General features: G+C 43.1%; 1 protein-coding gene across 7 annotated transcripts in view; it reads right to left on the bottom strand.

The window, feature by feature from the left end:
* STXBP5 (syntaxin binding protein 5) overlaps nt 1-14,509 on the bottom strand; it is a 251,237-nt gene that overhangs the window by 120,599 nt on the left and 116,129 nt on the right. For all 7 annotated transcript variants that reach the window (XM_061624073.1, XM_061624075.1, XM_061624077.1 and 4 more), the window contains one exon: nt 8,071-8,225. In XM_061624073.1, the coding sequence (XP_061480057.1) occupies nt 8,071-8,225 (155 nt within the window). The remainder of the gene's footprint in view (nt 1-8,070; nt 8,226-14,509) is intronic.

Here is a 14,509-nt window from a genome sequence, read left to right as displayed (position 1 = left end):
TGCAATTTCCACTCCCAAGGAAGGACCTGTTATCTGCTGAGCCAGTCTGCTGCTATATTGAGGTCACCACTGAGATGATCTGCTCTCAAGGAATGTAGGTGATGTTCGGCCCAATTGAAAATGAGAACTGATTCCACCTGGAGGGCCCTCAATCGTGTGCCCCCTTGATGGTTCAAATGCATCTTCATGCTGACGTTGTTGGTATGAATGAGAAAGCTGATCAGATGGAGCTTTGGGTGAAAGTGGAGGAGGGCCAGACGCACTGCTCGTAACTCCATCAAGTTTATGCTGAGGTGTCACTCGGAAGGCATCCACTGGCCTTGAACAAAGAGGGCACTGCAATGGGCAACCCACCGCAGAAGACTGGCTTTGGTTGTAATCAGTATCCTCTCAGGTTCTCTGAAGGGAGTTCTGTTGTGCAGATTGTATTGTCAGCGTCCCAGTGACACAGGCACAGCCAGAGGTTGTGGCAAGCTACCACCCCTGTGGACATGGCCCTAGCAGCAAATTGTGTTGCATCAAGTGATCTGTCAGCTACAAATGCTGCAGCCTTGTGTAGCTTGACCAGGGTCCTGCGCAATCTAGCCTGGTCAGTCTCTGGGTTATCAAGTAATTGATCAAGCCACATCATTGAGGCTCTGGAGGCACATGAAGCTCGAATTGCATATGCTGAAGCTTCATGGGTTCTTCGAAGAGCGAAGTCCAGTCTCCGTTAAGATAGGTCTTTGAATTGCGAATCACCTTCCTTAGGAAGAAGAGTTCTGGAAACAAGAGCAGAAATGAACTGAAAACTTGGGAGCTTTTAGTACTTTCACCCCCCCTTGACTGGAGCCGATGAGGTTTCAGCTATGCGCCCCTCAAGACCCAGACTACTTAAGGCTTTGCTGAATAATGCTTTGCGGAATAAGGCTAGATACTCCAAAGAATCAAACAGACAATGCGAACTCTCTTCCTCTCCATCTGACTCCCTGTTCCACCCCTCTTCCACCTCTTCTGCGGTGATGAAGGGATCAAGTGGGTCAGCCTCAGCCCTACCTCTGATGAAGTCAAAGGGGTTAGGAGACAAAGCTTGTTGTTGCTCTGGACCAACCTCAGACGAGGGTGAGGGTCGTGTCTGATGAGTAGGCCTTTGAATCTCAGAGGAGATAGAACCAAGTAGTACATCTCTGAATTGGGAAAGAAATGCCTAGTTCAAAAGCAGACCTTGCAAAGGATTCAAGGACAACTGGGTGCGGTGGAGCCGCGGATGGTGGGGGTTGTGGAGGGTGAGTTAGGGCACCGCAGGAGGCTGCTCTGGGAAGCCCTCAAATTCTTCCCCTGAAGATTCAGCATTCAGCAGGTGAATGGAAAGTGGCTTCCAGGCTCTGTTGGCTGTCAGCAGAAGCAGCACATGAAGACGGAAGGCTGATATAACGAGCTCATCTGTTGGATGATTAGCAGAAAGACGTGACTTTTTAGTATATTTTGAATGGGCGTGCTTGGAAGGCCTATGCTTAGATGACTTGGCTGTGTGCATGGCCCAAGTTGTTGGTAGCTGTGAAAGGACTAACGGCTCCACATCACCGATGAGCTGTGGTCTGGTAATTAATTATCTAAGTGCAGTGGAAGGTAGCTCAGTGGTGGTAAGCACTCACACAGTATAGGGGAGCCATACCAGGAAAGGTATAAATGTAAATAGTCCAATGGAGGCAGTAAGTCACGTCACATACACAGAGACTGCAGGGTGCAGTGGGAAAGCAATCAACACATGCACAGGTAGAGGGGTGCGGTGGATTGAGGGAGGCCAGTAGAACATGCCTACGGTAGAGGGGAGCGGTATGACCTCAAGCAGCCAATTGCTTTATTTACTCCTTCCTCAAGCAGCCAATTCCTATATTTTCTCCCTTTTTTTCTTATTTTTATTTCATTTATATTTATTTTAATTAAATATATATATTAATACAATAGCCTATATTTTCTTTCTTCCTCTTTTCCTTCTTTCTTGCTGTTTTCTTTATTTTTATTTCATTTACATATTTATTTTATTAAATATATGTATGTATATAACATGTATCAATATAATGGGAATTCCCTCAAACTTCTTCCTGTTATTCACTGTCTCCTGCTTTTCCCTGTGCAGGCAAGGGAGGGATCAGGAGGAGACCAGTAACAGACAAGCACTGGTAACACAGAAGAAGAAAAAGCAAGAAAAATGACAGCCAAACTGGCGGATGGAGGACGAAAAAGGCGGGAAAACAGTAAACAAAATGGCGGCTCTACAACAGTTATGCAGGAGACAGAAAAATGGCAGGCAAGAAAGGGGTCACTGAGCCGAGCGAGCTGCCACGTGCTCCGAGCCAGAGACTGAGGCAAGAGAAAGGGGCTGTCACCCACGCTCTGGGAAGGACAGGAGTCACAGCCGTGAGCTCAGAGGAAGGGAAGGTCGCACGGTGAGGAACAAGTGGAGCTGCAGTCACGGGCTCAAAACAGGAGGCCAGGTGAGATGCCGTGAGCTGCTGTGACCTCCAATGGAGGAAAGAGCTCAAGGACAGGAGCGATCGGAGCCACAGTTGTGGGCTCTGAAGAGGAGGCTGAGAGAGCTGCTGCAAACCACCGCAAGCTCTGAGGAAGGAGAGAGTGCTGGGCCAGGGTTGATCAGAGCCATAGTTAAGGGCTCTGGTGAGGGGGGGAGGCCAGGCGAACTGCTGCAGCTCCGAGAGGGAGAGAGGCGCAAGAGTGGGAATGACTGGAGCCGCCATCACAAGCTTTGAGAGAAGCAAGGATCCAGCCACATCAACAATTGGAGTTACAAGAGCGAGCTCTGAAAGAATGGGGAAGGGGCAGGTCTAAGGAACAGGCGGGAATGGGAAGGAAAGGCTGGGATGGGGATATCCACCAGCCCCACCAGAGACCCAACCCGGGGAGAGCCACCCCCCAAAAGAAAATAACTCCCTTTAAAAAAAACACAAGCTCAAAAGAAATGACAAACACTAAAAAGTAGCTAACAGAAAGGTAGCAAGAACACCAAGGAACAAACTCACAGAGAGCTAAGGCTAAAGGATCCGACCTAGGACAAAGGCAGGAATGGAAAGGGGTCAAGCCAGATGGAGCAGCCGAAGTCTTAACTCTTGCATTCCTGCCTTTGGACACTAGGCAGCACTACTACCCACCTGATGGGTGGGGGAAACCATAGTGTCTCCAACACCCAATCCCAAAACAAGGATACTGTGGTCAGTAACACTGAAAGATCCTGAGAGATCTTGCAGAATCCTAGCCATCTTTCTCTTGGCAATCTTTGTTCACCAGGGTAATCAAAGCAGTTTGCTTTCCAAAACCCAGCCTGCAATCAGTATGAAATGGATGTAGTTAACAAACTTCATACAAAAGCCCCACTACCCTCTCAAGCACCATGTTAAGAATGGCAAATTGGATAGTGGTTATAACTACTGAGAACAGGGTGAGACAATAAAGATGGGGCCTCCTTGTAGCAGATAATCCTTCCCGGCCAAATAGAAATATGCTCCAAATACTGACCGTATTAGTCAGCCTGACAAACAAGGGGAAGGAGTCCATACGGCATTCAACTCTTTAAGAACTCTGTACCCTCAGGCAAGATCAACTGAAACTCATTCATTTGACTTTGATTGCTGGCAGCCAAGGAGATCTGTTACAGAATTACATCCAACTTTGGCATTCATGTCACAATGGATGTGAGCCACTATTAACATGAACAACCTGAAAGATGTTTCTAAGAGACCAGTATGGTCATTTTCAGCATGGTACTACGAGATGCTTACAAATAATGACATAATACACTTGTAACATCAGCCTGTCTTGGATTAACCTGTGATCTCAAGACGATAACATACTGCAGATTCTCCTTCCACAATGCTTCTGCCAGGAACATCTTTATTTCTCTCCCCCTCCTGCCCCAGCTCCACTGACTTTTTCTCATTTTAAAACATTCACAGAATCACAGAATAGTAGAATTGTAAGGGACCTATAAGGCCATTGAGTCCAACCTCCTGCTCAATGCAAGGATCTAAGTTAAAGTGTACCTGACAGATGGCTGTCCAGCTGTCTCTTGAATGCCTCTGGAGTGTTGGAGAGCCCACCACTTCCCTAGGTAATTGGTTCCATTGTCAAACCACTCTAACAATTAGGAAGTTTTTCCTGATGTTCAGCCGAAATTTGGCTTCCTGTAACTTGACCCGTTATTCTGTGTCCTGTGCTCTGGGACGATTGAGAAGAGATCGTGGCTCACCTGTGTGTGACAACCTTTCAAATACTTCAAGAGTGTGATCATCCCTCAGTCTTCTCTTCTCAAAGCTAAACATGCCCAGTTCTCTCAGTCTCTCCTCAGAGGGCTGTGTTTCCAGTCCTCTGATCCTCCCTGATGCCCTCCTCTGAACCTGTTCCAGTTTGTCTGCATCCTTCTTAAAGTACAGTGTCCAGAACTGGATGCAGTACTCAAGATGCAGCCTAACCAGTGCCAAACAGAAGGAAACCAGTCGTTCGTGAGATTTGGAAACGATTCTTCTGTTAATGCAGCCTAAAATAGCATTTGCCTTTTTTGCAGCCACATTGCACTGTTGGCTCATATTCCGCTTGTGATCAACAATTTTTCCAATATCCTTCTCACATGTAGCATTGCTGAGTCAAGCATTCCCCATCTCGTAACTGTGTATTTGGTTTATTTTTACTAGGTGTAGAACTTTACACTTATTCCTGATAAATTTCATTTTGTTGTTTGTAGCCCAATGCTCCAGCCTATCAAGATCACTTTGAAGTTTGTTTTGGTCCTTCAGGGTATTGGCTATTCCTCTCAATTTTGTATCATCTGCAAATCTGATAAGCATTCCCTCCTCATCCAAGTCATTAATAAAAATATTGAAGAGCACTGGGCCCAGGACTGAGCTCTGTGGCACCCTGCTCATTACCTCCTGTCACTTTATTATTTATTTATTAAAATTATATCTCACCCCTCCTCCCAGAAGGTGCCCAGGGTAGCAAACAAAAATACTAAAAGCACTTGGAAACATGTTAAAAACAAGACTTAACATATATTAAAACATCTTAAAAACACATTAAAAATAACTTTTTTTTAGTATGCGTTCACTTTGAGAAGGAACCATTGATAAGCAGTCTAAGCACAATTCTGTAGCCAACTATGGATCCACCTGATAGTTGTTCCATCTAGCCCATATTTAGCTAGCTTGCTAATCAGAATATGGGGCACTTGGTTAAAAGCTTTGCTGAAGTCAAGATATATTATTTCAATAGCATTCCCATGGTCTGCCAGGGAGGTTACCCTTTCAAAAAATGGGATAAAATTAGACTGACAGGATTTGTTCTTGACAAATTCATGTTGGCTTCTAGTAATTACTGCATTGTTTTCAAGGTGCTTACAGACTGGTCACTTTATAATCTGCTCCAGGATTTTTCCAGGGATTGGTGTCAGACTGACTAGTCTGTAGTTCCCAGGTTCCTCCTTTTTGCCCTTTTGGAAGATAGGGACAACATAAGCCCTCCTCCAGTCATCCAGCACTTCACCAGCCCTCCACAATTTCACAAAGATAATAGACAGTGGTTCTTCAGCCGATTCCTTCATTACTCTTAGGAGTTCATTGGGCCCTGGAGATTTGAACTCATTCAAAGCAATTAAGTATTCCTTGACCATTTGTCTATCAATTTCAAGCTGCAATCCTACCCCTTCAAACTTGTACTTCACATTTGCCTGAAGGGTTATAGACCCTCTTTTTGTAAGAAGACTGAGCCAATGTAGGAATTGGGAACTTCTGCCATTTCTTTGTCATCTGTTAACAATTTGCCATCCTCATTGAGTGTTGTGCCCCAGTCAGACGGAGAGCTAGATCAGGGCGGGGAGTCAGATGAGGACAAGGTTCCTTGGTGAGATAGAGGGAGATGAGCAGGGAGGGCTTTGGCAGCCCTCAAACTCCCATGCCTGGCACTTCCACCGAGGCAGCTCCTGCCCCGCCTGTGAGTCAAACGCCCGAGCAGTTGGAAAGCGACTCTTCGATCACGCCATCTACTCCCATGCAGGAATCCCCGCCAAACACTTCAAACGCTTCTCAGCCAATCAGCATCCCACTTCCAGAGGCCGCATTGTCACCTAATGAAGCCCTGCTGTGGGATGGGCCGTCTGAGACTCCCCTCCCTTGCCCCGTGTGAGGAGGCACGAGAAAAGAGACTTTCAAAGGGTGGAACTCAGGCAGAGCTGTCACTTACACGTGAAAACCTTCCCTACTCAAGCTGGTGTCTTCCAAGGCACACGTGCTGAGTCAACTCTCCCCAAACACTGCAGAGACTGCTTAGTTAGGATAGTTAGGGAAAGCAGTGCGTCAGAGCAGACAGGTATATGAAGCGCACCGCTTTGGATGTAAGCATAATATTAATAAAAAGAGAAAAATACATCATCTCGCCTCAGCCTGAATCCTTCGTCTCTGGGAAGGACATTGAGTAGCTGAACCACCAGAACTTTTCTCTATCTTTTACTATTCATATACCTGAAGAAAGTTTTTTGTTGCTTTTAGGATCCCTTGCTAACCTCAGTTCATTTTCAGCTTTAGCCTTCCTGACGCCATCTCTGCAATTGTGTGCTACCTGTTTGTACTCTTCCTTTGTGGCCTGGCTTTCCTTCCACTTCCTGCATGTGTCCTTTTTTGTTTTCAGGTCAGCTTGTTGTGGAGCCACACTGGCTTCTTCTGCTGTCTTCCACCTTTTTTCCATGTTGGAATTGTTTGCCATTGTGCCTTTAGAATTTCCTTTTTTAGAAACTCTACCCTTGGACTCCTTTTCTCATTAGGGTTGTTTGCCATGGAACTTTACTTATCAATGTTCTGCATTTATTAAAATTGGCTTTCCTGAAGTCCAGGGTACATGTATGGCTACTCTTAGCTTTTGCTTCTTTTAAAATCAAGAACTCAAGTGTAACATGGTCACTTTCTGCCAGAGTTCCCGTAACTGCCACTTCATCCACCAAGTCATTTCTATTAGTTAAAAGCAAGTCAAAAATAGTGGATCCTCTAGTTCCTTCCTCCACTTTCTCTAGGAGAGAGTTATCAGCAACACAAGTCAGGAATTTCTTGGAGGGACCACGTTTGGCAGAATTTGTCTCCAAACAGATAACGGGGTAATTGAAGTCCCCCATTACTACTACATCATGCTTCCTTGAAACATTGGCAATTTTCAACAGTTTCATCCTCATCTTCTCCTTGATTGGGTGATCAGTAGAAAATTCCAATCACCATGTTCCTTTTATTCCTTGTCCCACTTATTTTAATCTAGATACTCTCAATGGGGCTACCAAGCTCATTCTCCCGTATTTTTGAGGTTCTGTGAAATGCAAAAGCTAGCAACCAATTTTTGGTTGGCCTTGCTGTCCCTGCAAAACAGAGATTTTCAAATGACCTCAATGTATGACACTGCCTTCAGCTATAGTCTGGAGGACTAGGAACTTGCATGCTCCCTGTTCCACCTCACCTCCCTCATGTGAAATCTCACCACCATTTCCAGCAGTGATAACCAGACCATAATGACTTCTAAATCAGGCAATCTTAGTTACTACTAATCTCCAAATTATGGTTTGCAAAACCATTTCAAACCATTTAAAATTTACACAACTGTGACTTTTGAGGGAATGCAAAAGACAATGTGTTTTAGGCACTAAGGACTGATGCTACGCTTTGCACATGAAATTTCCTGGCATATTTTGCCTAATTTTAACAATACTTGCAACCCACACCAATCTGGTTTAAAGTAAAGTGACCATACTTTTAAACCAACTTTGAGAACCCAAATTAAAACCAGGTTTTTAAAACCATTTTGGAGCATATCCGGTTTCATTTTAACCTGGATTAGTGATGGTCACAAATAATATTGAAACAAAGTAGAGGACATATGGAATATTTGCACAAATAAGACAAGGTGGTAGAGTAAGGGCTCCATCTGAACCAGGCCTCGGTTTCACCCTAAAATGATATAAACAGTAAATAAAATTATGGAATTGTTATAGCAAGGAAATGCTATGAACTATTAAACAGGTGGGAAGAACCCTTTTTCAGAACCTACCATTAGGGTATGGAGTTTCACAGAGGGTTAGAAAATCAACTATTGAATAATCCATTTCTAAAACAGCAGTACTCTTCCCATGCATAACTGTTAAACAGGGTCTTCTTCCTACAGTGTCATATGACAAGCCACCTGACAAGATGATGAAAGGTTCTCTGGGGGGGAAAGACAAACAGTTAATATTATGAAAATCAGCACTAGGAGACATGATTCTGCTGTAAACTGGAGATCAAGAGTGTAACTAATAATACTAGACTGCATACCTGGCACAATACAACAAGAACGTATTGTGGTAGGCCTGCTTGGATTAAGAGTTGTGCATGAAACCAACTTTGTCCAGTGGGCTGTGACCAACTAAAAAAATCCATTCACATTTTATTGACCCATGGAATAATGGAGACACTTCAGTTATTAACTGGCAGTTTCAGTCTTTTAAACCATATTTGGGAAAAATGGACTCATAGGCCAAATTGGACCCGGAGGGGTAACAGACCCGGAGGCTGGAGGTTCCCCACCTGAGCTAGGTGAACTATTGTGAAAGATTCAACATATCTCTCCTCTTATTGAGGACAGAGAGACCATTCTAAAGATGCATGAATAAAATGTCCCCAGGAAATGCAATTAGTCTTATTAAAACTTGTTTTTGCTGCCTTGGAAATTCCTTGATGTTTCATCCAAGCACAAATCTCAAAATTCAGCTTTAGGCAAAATGTGGTGGCAATTCTAACACATACAAAACTAATCAATCCCATTTCACATCTATGAAGTTAAACATGTATAACAAAGAATTAATTTATGGAGATTTATCTCTAGGGAGGCTGCCTAGCACTTACAGGAATACCCCGCATTAATGTATGCAATGGGTCCAGAGCGAGTACATAAACCGAAAATGTATGTAAAGTGAAGCACTACCGTTTTTCACTTATCGATGCATATACTGCACTGCAATCATCATATACGGGCATAACTGATGTAAATAACGCATTTATAACTAAAATAAACACAGTAGGCCTTATTTTAAGAAAAAGTTCATAGTTGGAAACTGATCGGGCGGTAGCGTCATGCCGTTAAGTGTCCGTTCTTGAGAAGCGAGAGTACATAAACGGGAATGGTGCTACTGTAAATATGTCCGTACTCGCGAGTGTCCGTACAGTAAAGGCCCATATAGCGGGGTATTCCTGTATGTTAATATCTTTCTGGCATTACATGATGCCTCTTTCAATGTTTGACTGTTTTAATTCTTATTATTTTGTTGATTTTATCCTGTGAACTGCCTTGGTAATATTGACTAGAAGAAGTCAGAAGTCTGACTTCTGACTAACTTAAATTAATAAGGGTAAATCAGATTGAAGCTTTTTTTTTTTTAGTAATGGCCACAGTAATTTCAGAAGGTGGACTACTTGTTCCCTCCAATGATTTGCATATTGAAGCTTTTAAAGATTGTATTTTACTATACTTGTATCCCAGCTCTTCTACTGTTTGTGGCCCATTGGACTTACATATATGGAACTGATTAAGTCTATACCTGCTTAGCTTTGGTAAAGCAGCAGGTGCCCCCAGATCATTCACTGGGGCCTTCACATAGAAACATTTGACTATTGCACACGATGGCTTCCATACACAAATATTCTAATTTTTTTATACAGCTTTCAGCCCCCAAAGCAGTGAACAACATATTAAAACAAAATATGCAATATAGTACCATAAAATGACAGATCGATCAGGAATCAAAACAATATAACATAGCCTTATATCTTATAAAGACATATAAGGTATATTTAACTGCCATCTCAATTTCTTTTGTCACACAGAAACTATAGGTAAACTCCTGCACCACTTCTGTTAATGAAGGGGTTGCAAAGCAGTTGGTGGTTTGCCTCTTTCTTCCTTTCCACCTAACCATCTTTGATTTCCAATAACCATGCAAACAGCAAGGAGACTCTGTGCACTTTTCTTCAACTGCCCCAAGCTCATTTTGTTTCTTTATTCTTCCCAGCTTCATCTCTTTGTATCTCTTGGGCTAAGGCAAATATTTGTTCCAGATACCATAAGTAAAGAGGTATATAAAATTTTGCATGGGGTGGAGAAAGTGAATAGGGAGAAATTTAGTTCTCTCTCTCTCATTGAAAGAAGCTGAATGTTGGGAAATTCAGGCAGACAAAATGAAATACTTCTTCACACAGTGCATAAACAAACTATGGAATCTGCTACAATAAAATGTAGTCATGGCCACCAATATGGACTGCTTTAAAGAGGATTATACAAATTCACAAAGGGTAAGATATCAACAGCTACTAGTCATGATGGCTTTGTACTACCTGCAATATCAGAGGCAGTATACCTCTGAATACCAGTTGCTTGAATACTAGCTGCTGAGAATCACAAGTGGGAGAATGCTACTGTGCTAATGTCCTACTTGTGGGCTTCCCATAGGCATCTGGTTGGCCACTATGAGAAAATGGAAATTTGTCTTACCATGAATTTCTGTTTACTGGAGATGATGGATGACATTCCTGATAGGGATGACACCTCCTACTGGAAGGAACAGGCAGGGTCCACTAAAGCTTTTTGCCTCCTCCAGGGGGAAGCGTCATCCCTCTCACCAGACCGACTGGCAGAACAAACAACTCCTTGACCCCACATTGACATTCCAATTTCAACTCTGATCACTGAAACCAAACTCTGAAAAACTGTATGAAACAGAAAAAGAGAAACCAACAGGGAACAGAGAAGCACAGCAAAAAAAGGACTTAACCACACCAAAAGCAGAACAGCCACTCCAAAACCCAATGGAACACACACATGTAGAAATGACAGAAAAATGCTTAACCATATGTACAGCAGCGGCAGGAGCCATAACCACACCCCTCAAGTTGCCAGCAGAGGTGGGTGGAATATATATCATCCCCAGTAAACAGAAATTCATGGTAAGACAAATTTCCATTTTTACGTGAGGATGATGGATGTCTGATAGGGATATAACAGAACAGTCTCCAAGACCTGGGTAGGCTTCCTCTGCCCCTCTCCTCAATGCCTTACAGCCTTCTGAAGGACCTTCCTATCGAAGGCTACAGCTGATAACAAAAATGCACCCAGTTTGGAACATCTCAACAAAGTGTGAGGGGAAGCCCAAACACTAGAAATTTCTGCTCTAGAGGAAAGCTACCCTTAAACATGGCTGAAGCTGCTGTGCTCCTATGGAAATGGGCCATTATACAACTTGGAAATGCTATGGAAGTGGGCCATTATACCACTTGGCAGTAGCATGTGCAATGCCACACAGGCCTGGGCTATGCATTCCTGAACCACCTTGAAACGGAGGGATCTTCCTCCCAGCAGAAGGGTTGACAAAAGCCACAAACCAAGAATCAGAATTCCCCAAGTCGTGGTTCTCTCTAAATAAAACCACAGCATTCCCCAACATTCAAGGTGTGCCACCTGCACTTGTTTGAGCGTGAAGGGTTCTTACACAATAAGGCAGCTCCACCTCCTGGGACCAATAGAACACTGGGTTGACCTTAGGCATGAAATGTGCATCAGATTGCAACACCACCTTAGCAGGATGGAAAAACAAAACAAAACAAAAGCTATGGATAGGAAGACTCGGCCTCTGGCACTCTTCTGGCTGATGTTATTGCCACCAGAAATACCATCTTAAGAGACAAAAATCTACTGAACAAGTGGCCATCAGTACAGTTAAGACACAATTCAAACCCCAACAGATCAACAAATGGGCACCTTGAACATTCAAAGCCAAGGACCAGGTCCAGGCAAATGACCCGAAACCCTAGGCTGCCCCAGAGCGACTACGTGGATGGGAAGAACACCCCAACTGAGCAGACTAGCGCCTGTGATCAGGATCAGTCTCTGCAGCTCCTCCCACTATTCACTGGAGAGAAAACAAGCACCATTGTAGTTCCCTCTATGCCAGGTCTAGAATGGATCCCTAAATTTTCACCTTTGCTGGAATGGGATCTTGGAATAGAAGCAGAAGTTGCTGAAATGACCGGGAGAGAAACCATAGCCATCAGACCAGTTTATAGCCCAACACTATCAGGTGTTGAGATGCCAGGTCACATCCTGCAATCAGATGAGAAAGAACATGCCTAATGGACACCCATAAAGTTAGCTAACCATACTTCAGAATGGTTTGACATTAGCCCAAACTCTGAGAAAGAAGCTTCTGCAGGTAGATGAAGCTTCTCAAAGTTATGTGTGTTGGCAGAACTTATCATGCCATAGGAAACTGTGTGGCGCCAGCCATCCCCATAATCAAACTTTTGTTTAAAGGGACATAAAAGGCTAGAAGTACTGGGGCTGCTTTTCCTCTTAATTAGACACCATAGAAATAAGCATAATGTTCTTCTTGATTCTATTAAAATTATTGTCAGAAAAGGATTATCTGTGAAAGAAAGGAATAAAGAAAATTTTATATTTAGAACAAAACATTTATTTTGTTTAATACTGAACTGCCAAGGTTTAGGCAGAAAAAACAAAAATTGCATCTGAGGTTGTATGGACCATCATGTGCAAGCCAAGTTACACCTATGGTATAAAAAACTGAGCTCCACTGAAGCCGTGTATACCTTAAGCCAATATATTAAAACCCTGATAAAATAGAGGCAACTGTGCCTTTTCAATGGCTAAGGATAGAACCTCATGAAACTAGAAAAAAGGACAAGCCCGTATTTCAGTTTCATCTACCAGGATAACTAACTACCATCATCTAGGGAGGCACTCAAACTCCTCATGGGCTCCTGCTGGAAGGGCAGGATATAAATCTAATAATAATAATAATAATAATAATAATAATAATAATAATAATAATAATAATAATAATAATAATAATATCATCATCATCATCATCATATTCATGAGGTAATCATCTGAATTTATTCAAAACCGTAGTTACTGAGAAGAGGAGGCAACTGCTCTTTGTTAATACTTCCACATATATGTATTGCAGGGCCTTCTTGGGGGAGGGGAGAATAACCTTTTGAATCCTCAAGAAAAAACTTAAAGGATTTCCATTTTGACAGACTGTGGCCTCCTAGTGAAGCCAACAGGCTCTTCTGCTGTTGCCCTGGAAACACTAAATTTTCAATCCTTGAGGAGGGAGAGTCAGCTCTCTAAAATGTGTTGAAATGTTTAATTCTTTTTCACATTGTATTTTAGGTTTTGTAACCTGCCCTGGGACCTACTGGTGAAGGGCAATAAATATAAATAATAATAAAAATAATAATGGGAAGCAATTTGATACCAATATTCTAGCACCTTCAGGAAAAAACGGCAGGAAAACTCCTCAGCTAGGGCCTACTCCCATGTCTCTACCCAAATTACTCACATCCCTGTCTGTTCTGAGGAGAAAAACTCTAACCTTTTCACAGAAACAAACCTGGAACACATTAAGATTCCTCCCCAGATATCTCACCCCTTATGTTTCTGAGGGAGGAGGGAACAGACACAGCCAACCTAAAGGCTGACAACGTTTGAGGAAATTGCTTTGTGTAACCCCTCCGCACAGAGGAAACACACTGGGCCTTCAGATAATCAGACAATCTGACATGATATATGACCCTTCTCCAGTGAGTACACCATACATATCCATAGCCCCAAGTGTTGATGTAAACCACGGGCATCAGGCTAGAACACAAGGAAGAGGGATACATTGCCACCTATAGCGGCTTCTAACTTTAGGCATCACAAACTTGATCTCCCCAAATCTTGATTAGCACCCTTTGGCCCAGGTGACAAAATTCTGGGTAAAGAGACCCCCACATCAACCATTAAGGCAGAAACACGGGAAAACTAGACTAATTCAAAAACTTCATGGAACGAACTCACTTGGTCCTCCAAACAGTATTGAAGGGTTGTAGGAAAAATAAACAAGCACTGTGGGCTGTTTGGCAGGAGCAAAAGGGAACATTTTAATTTTATTAAGCACCTGTAGCCAGGGACTGGAATGTGGGCTCAGGCACCACAGGCTGTTCCTTAATTTACAACAAAATCTGCCTGGCCATACCCAAGGAGGTAGGGAGAAAAATTTAGGTGCAGATTCCAATTCCTTCCCTGAAAACTCAAAGCAGAAGCAGCCTCAGACTTCTTACTGGCTGGTTCCACATAAATTAGAGAAAAACTGCTGTAGGAGCTCAAAAGAGGCGGTCCCACAAAACAGCCACTTGAAAAAGATCTGTGGGATCTCCTCCAAATATGAGTTATAGATCCAAGTACCCCTTGCCCCATATCTCCTTCAAGTAGGATATCTCCCCCAAGGGGGAGGCCCCTTAATCCCCGGAGAATATATATAACACCTAATCAGAATAGAGACTTAGGAAAAACATCTGCAGAGGAGGACACTGGCACATCAGAAAGGGCAAGTTTACTCACTCCTCCATACTGATATTAGCACAACTGATTCATGATCAGGAAGAAAAGTTAT

This window comes from Rhineura floridana, chromosome 4, assembly GCF_030035675.1.
Source record: "Rhineura floridana isolate rRhiFlo1 chromosome 4, rRhiFlo1.hap2, whole genome shotgun sequence".
NCBI lineage: Eukaryota > Metazoa > Chordata > Lepidosauria > Squamata > Rhineuridae > Rhineura > Rhineura floridana.
The sequence above is the reverse complement of the archived record's forward strand: the minus strand, read 5'-3'. Positions and strand labels throughout refer to the sequence as shown.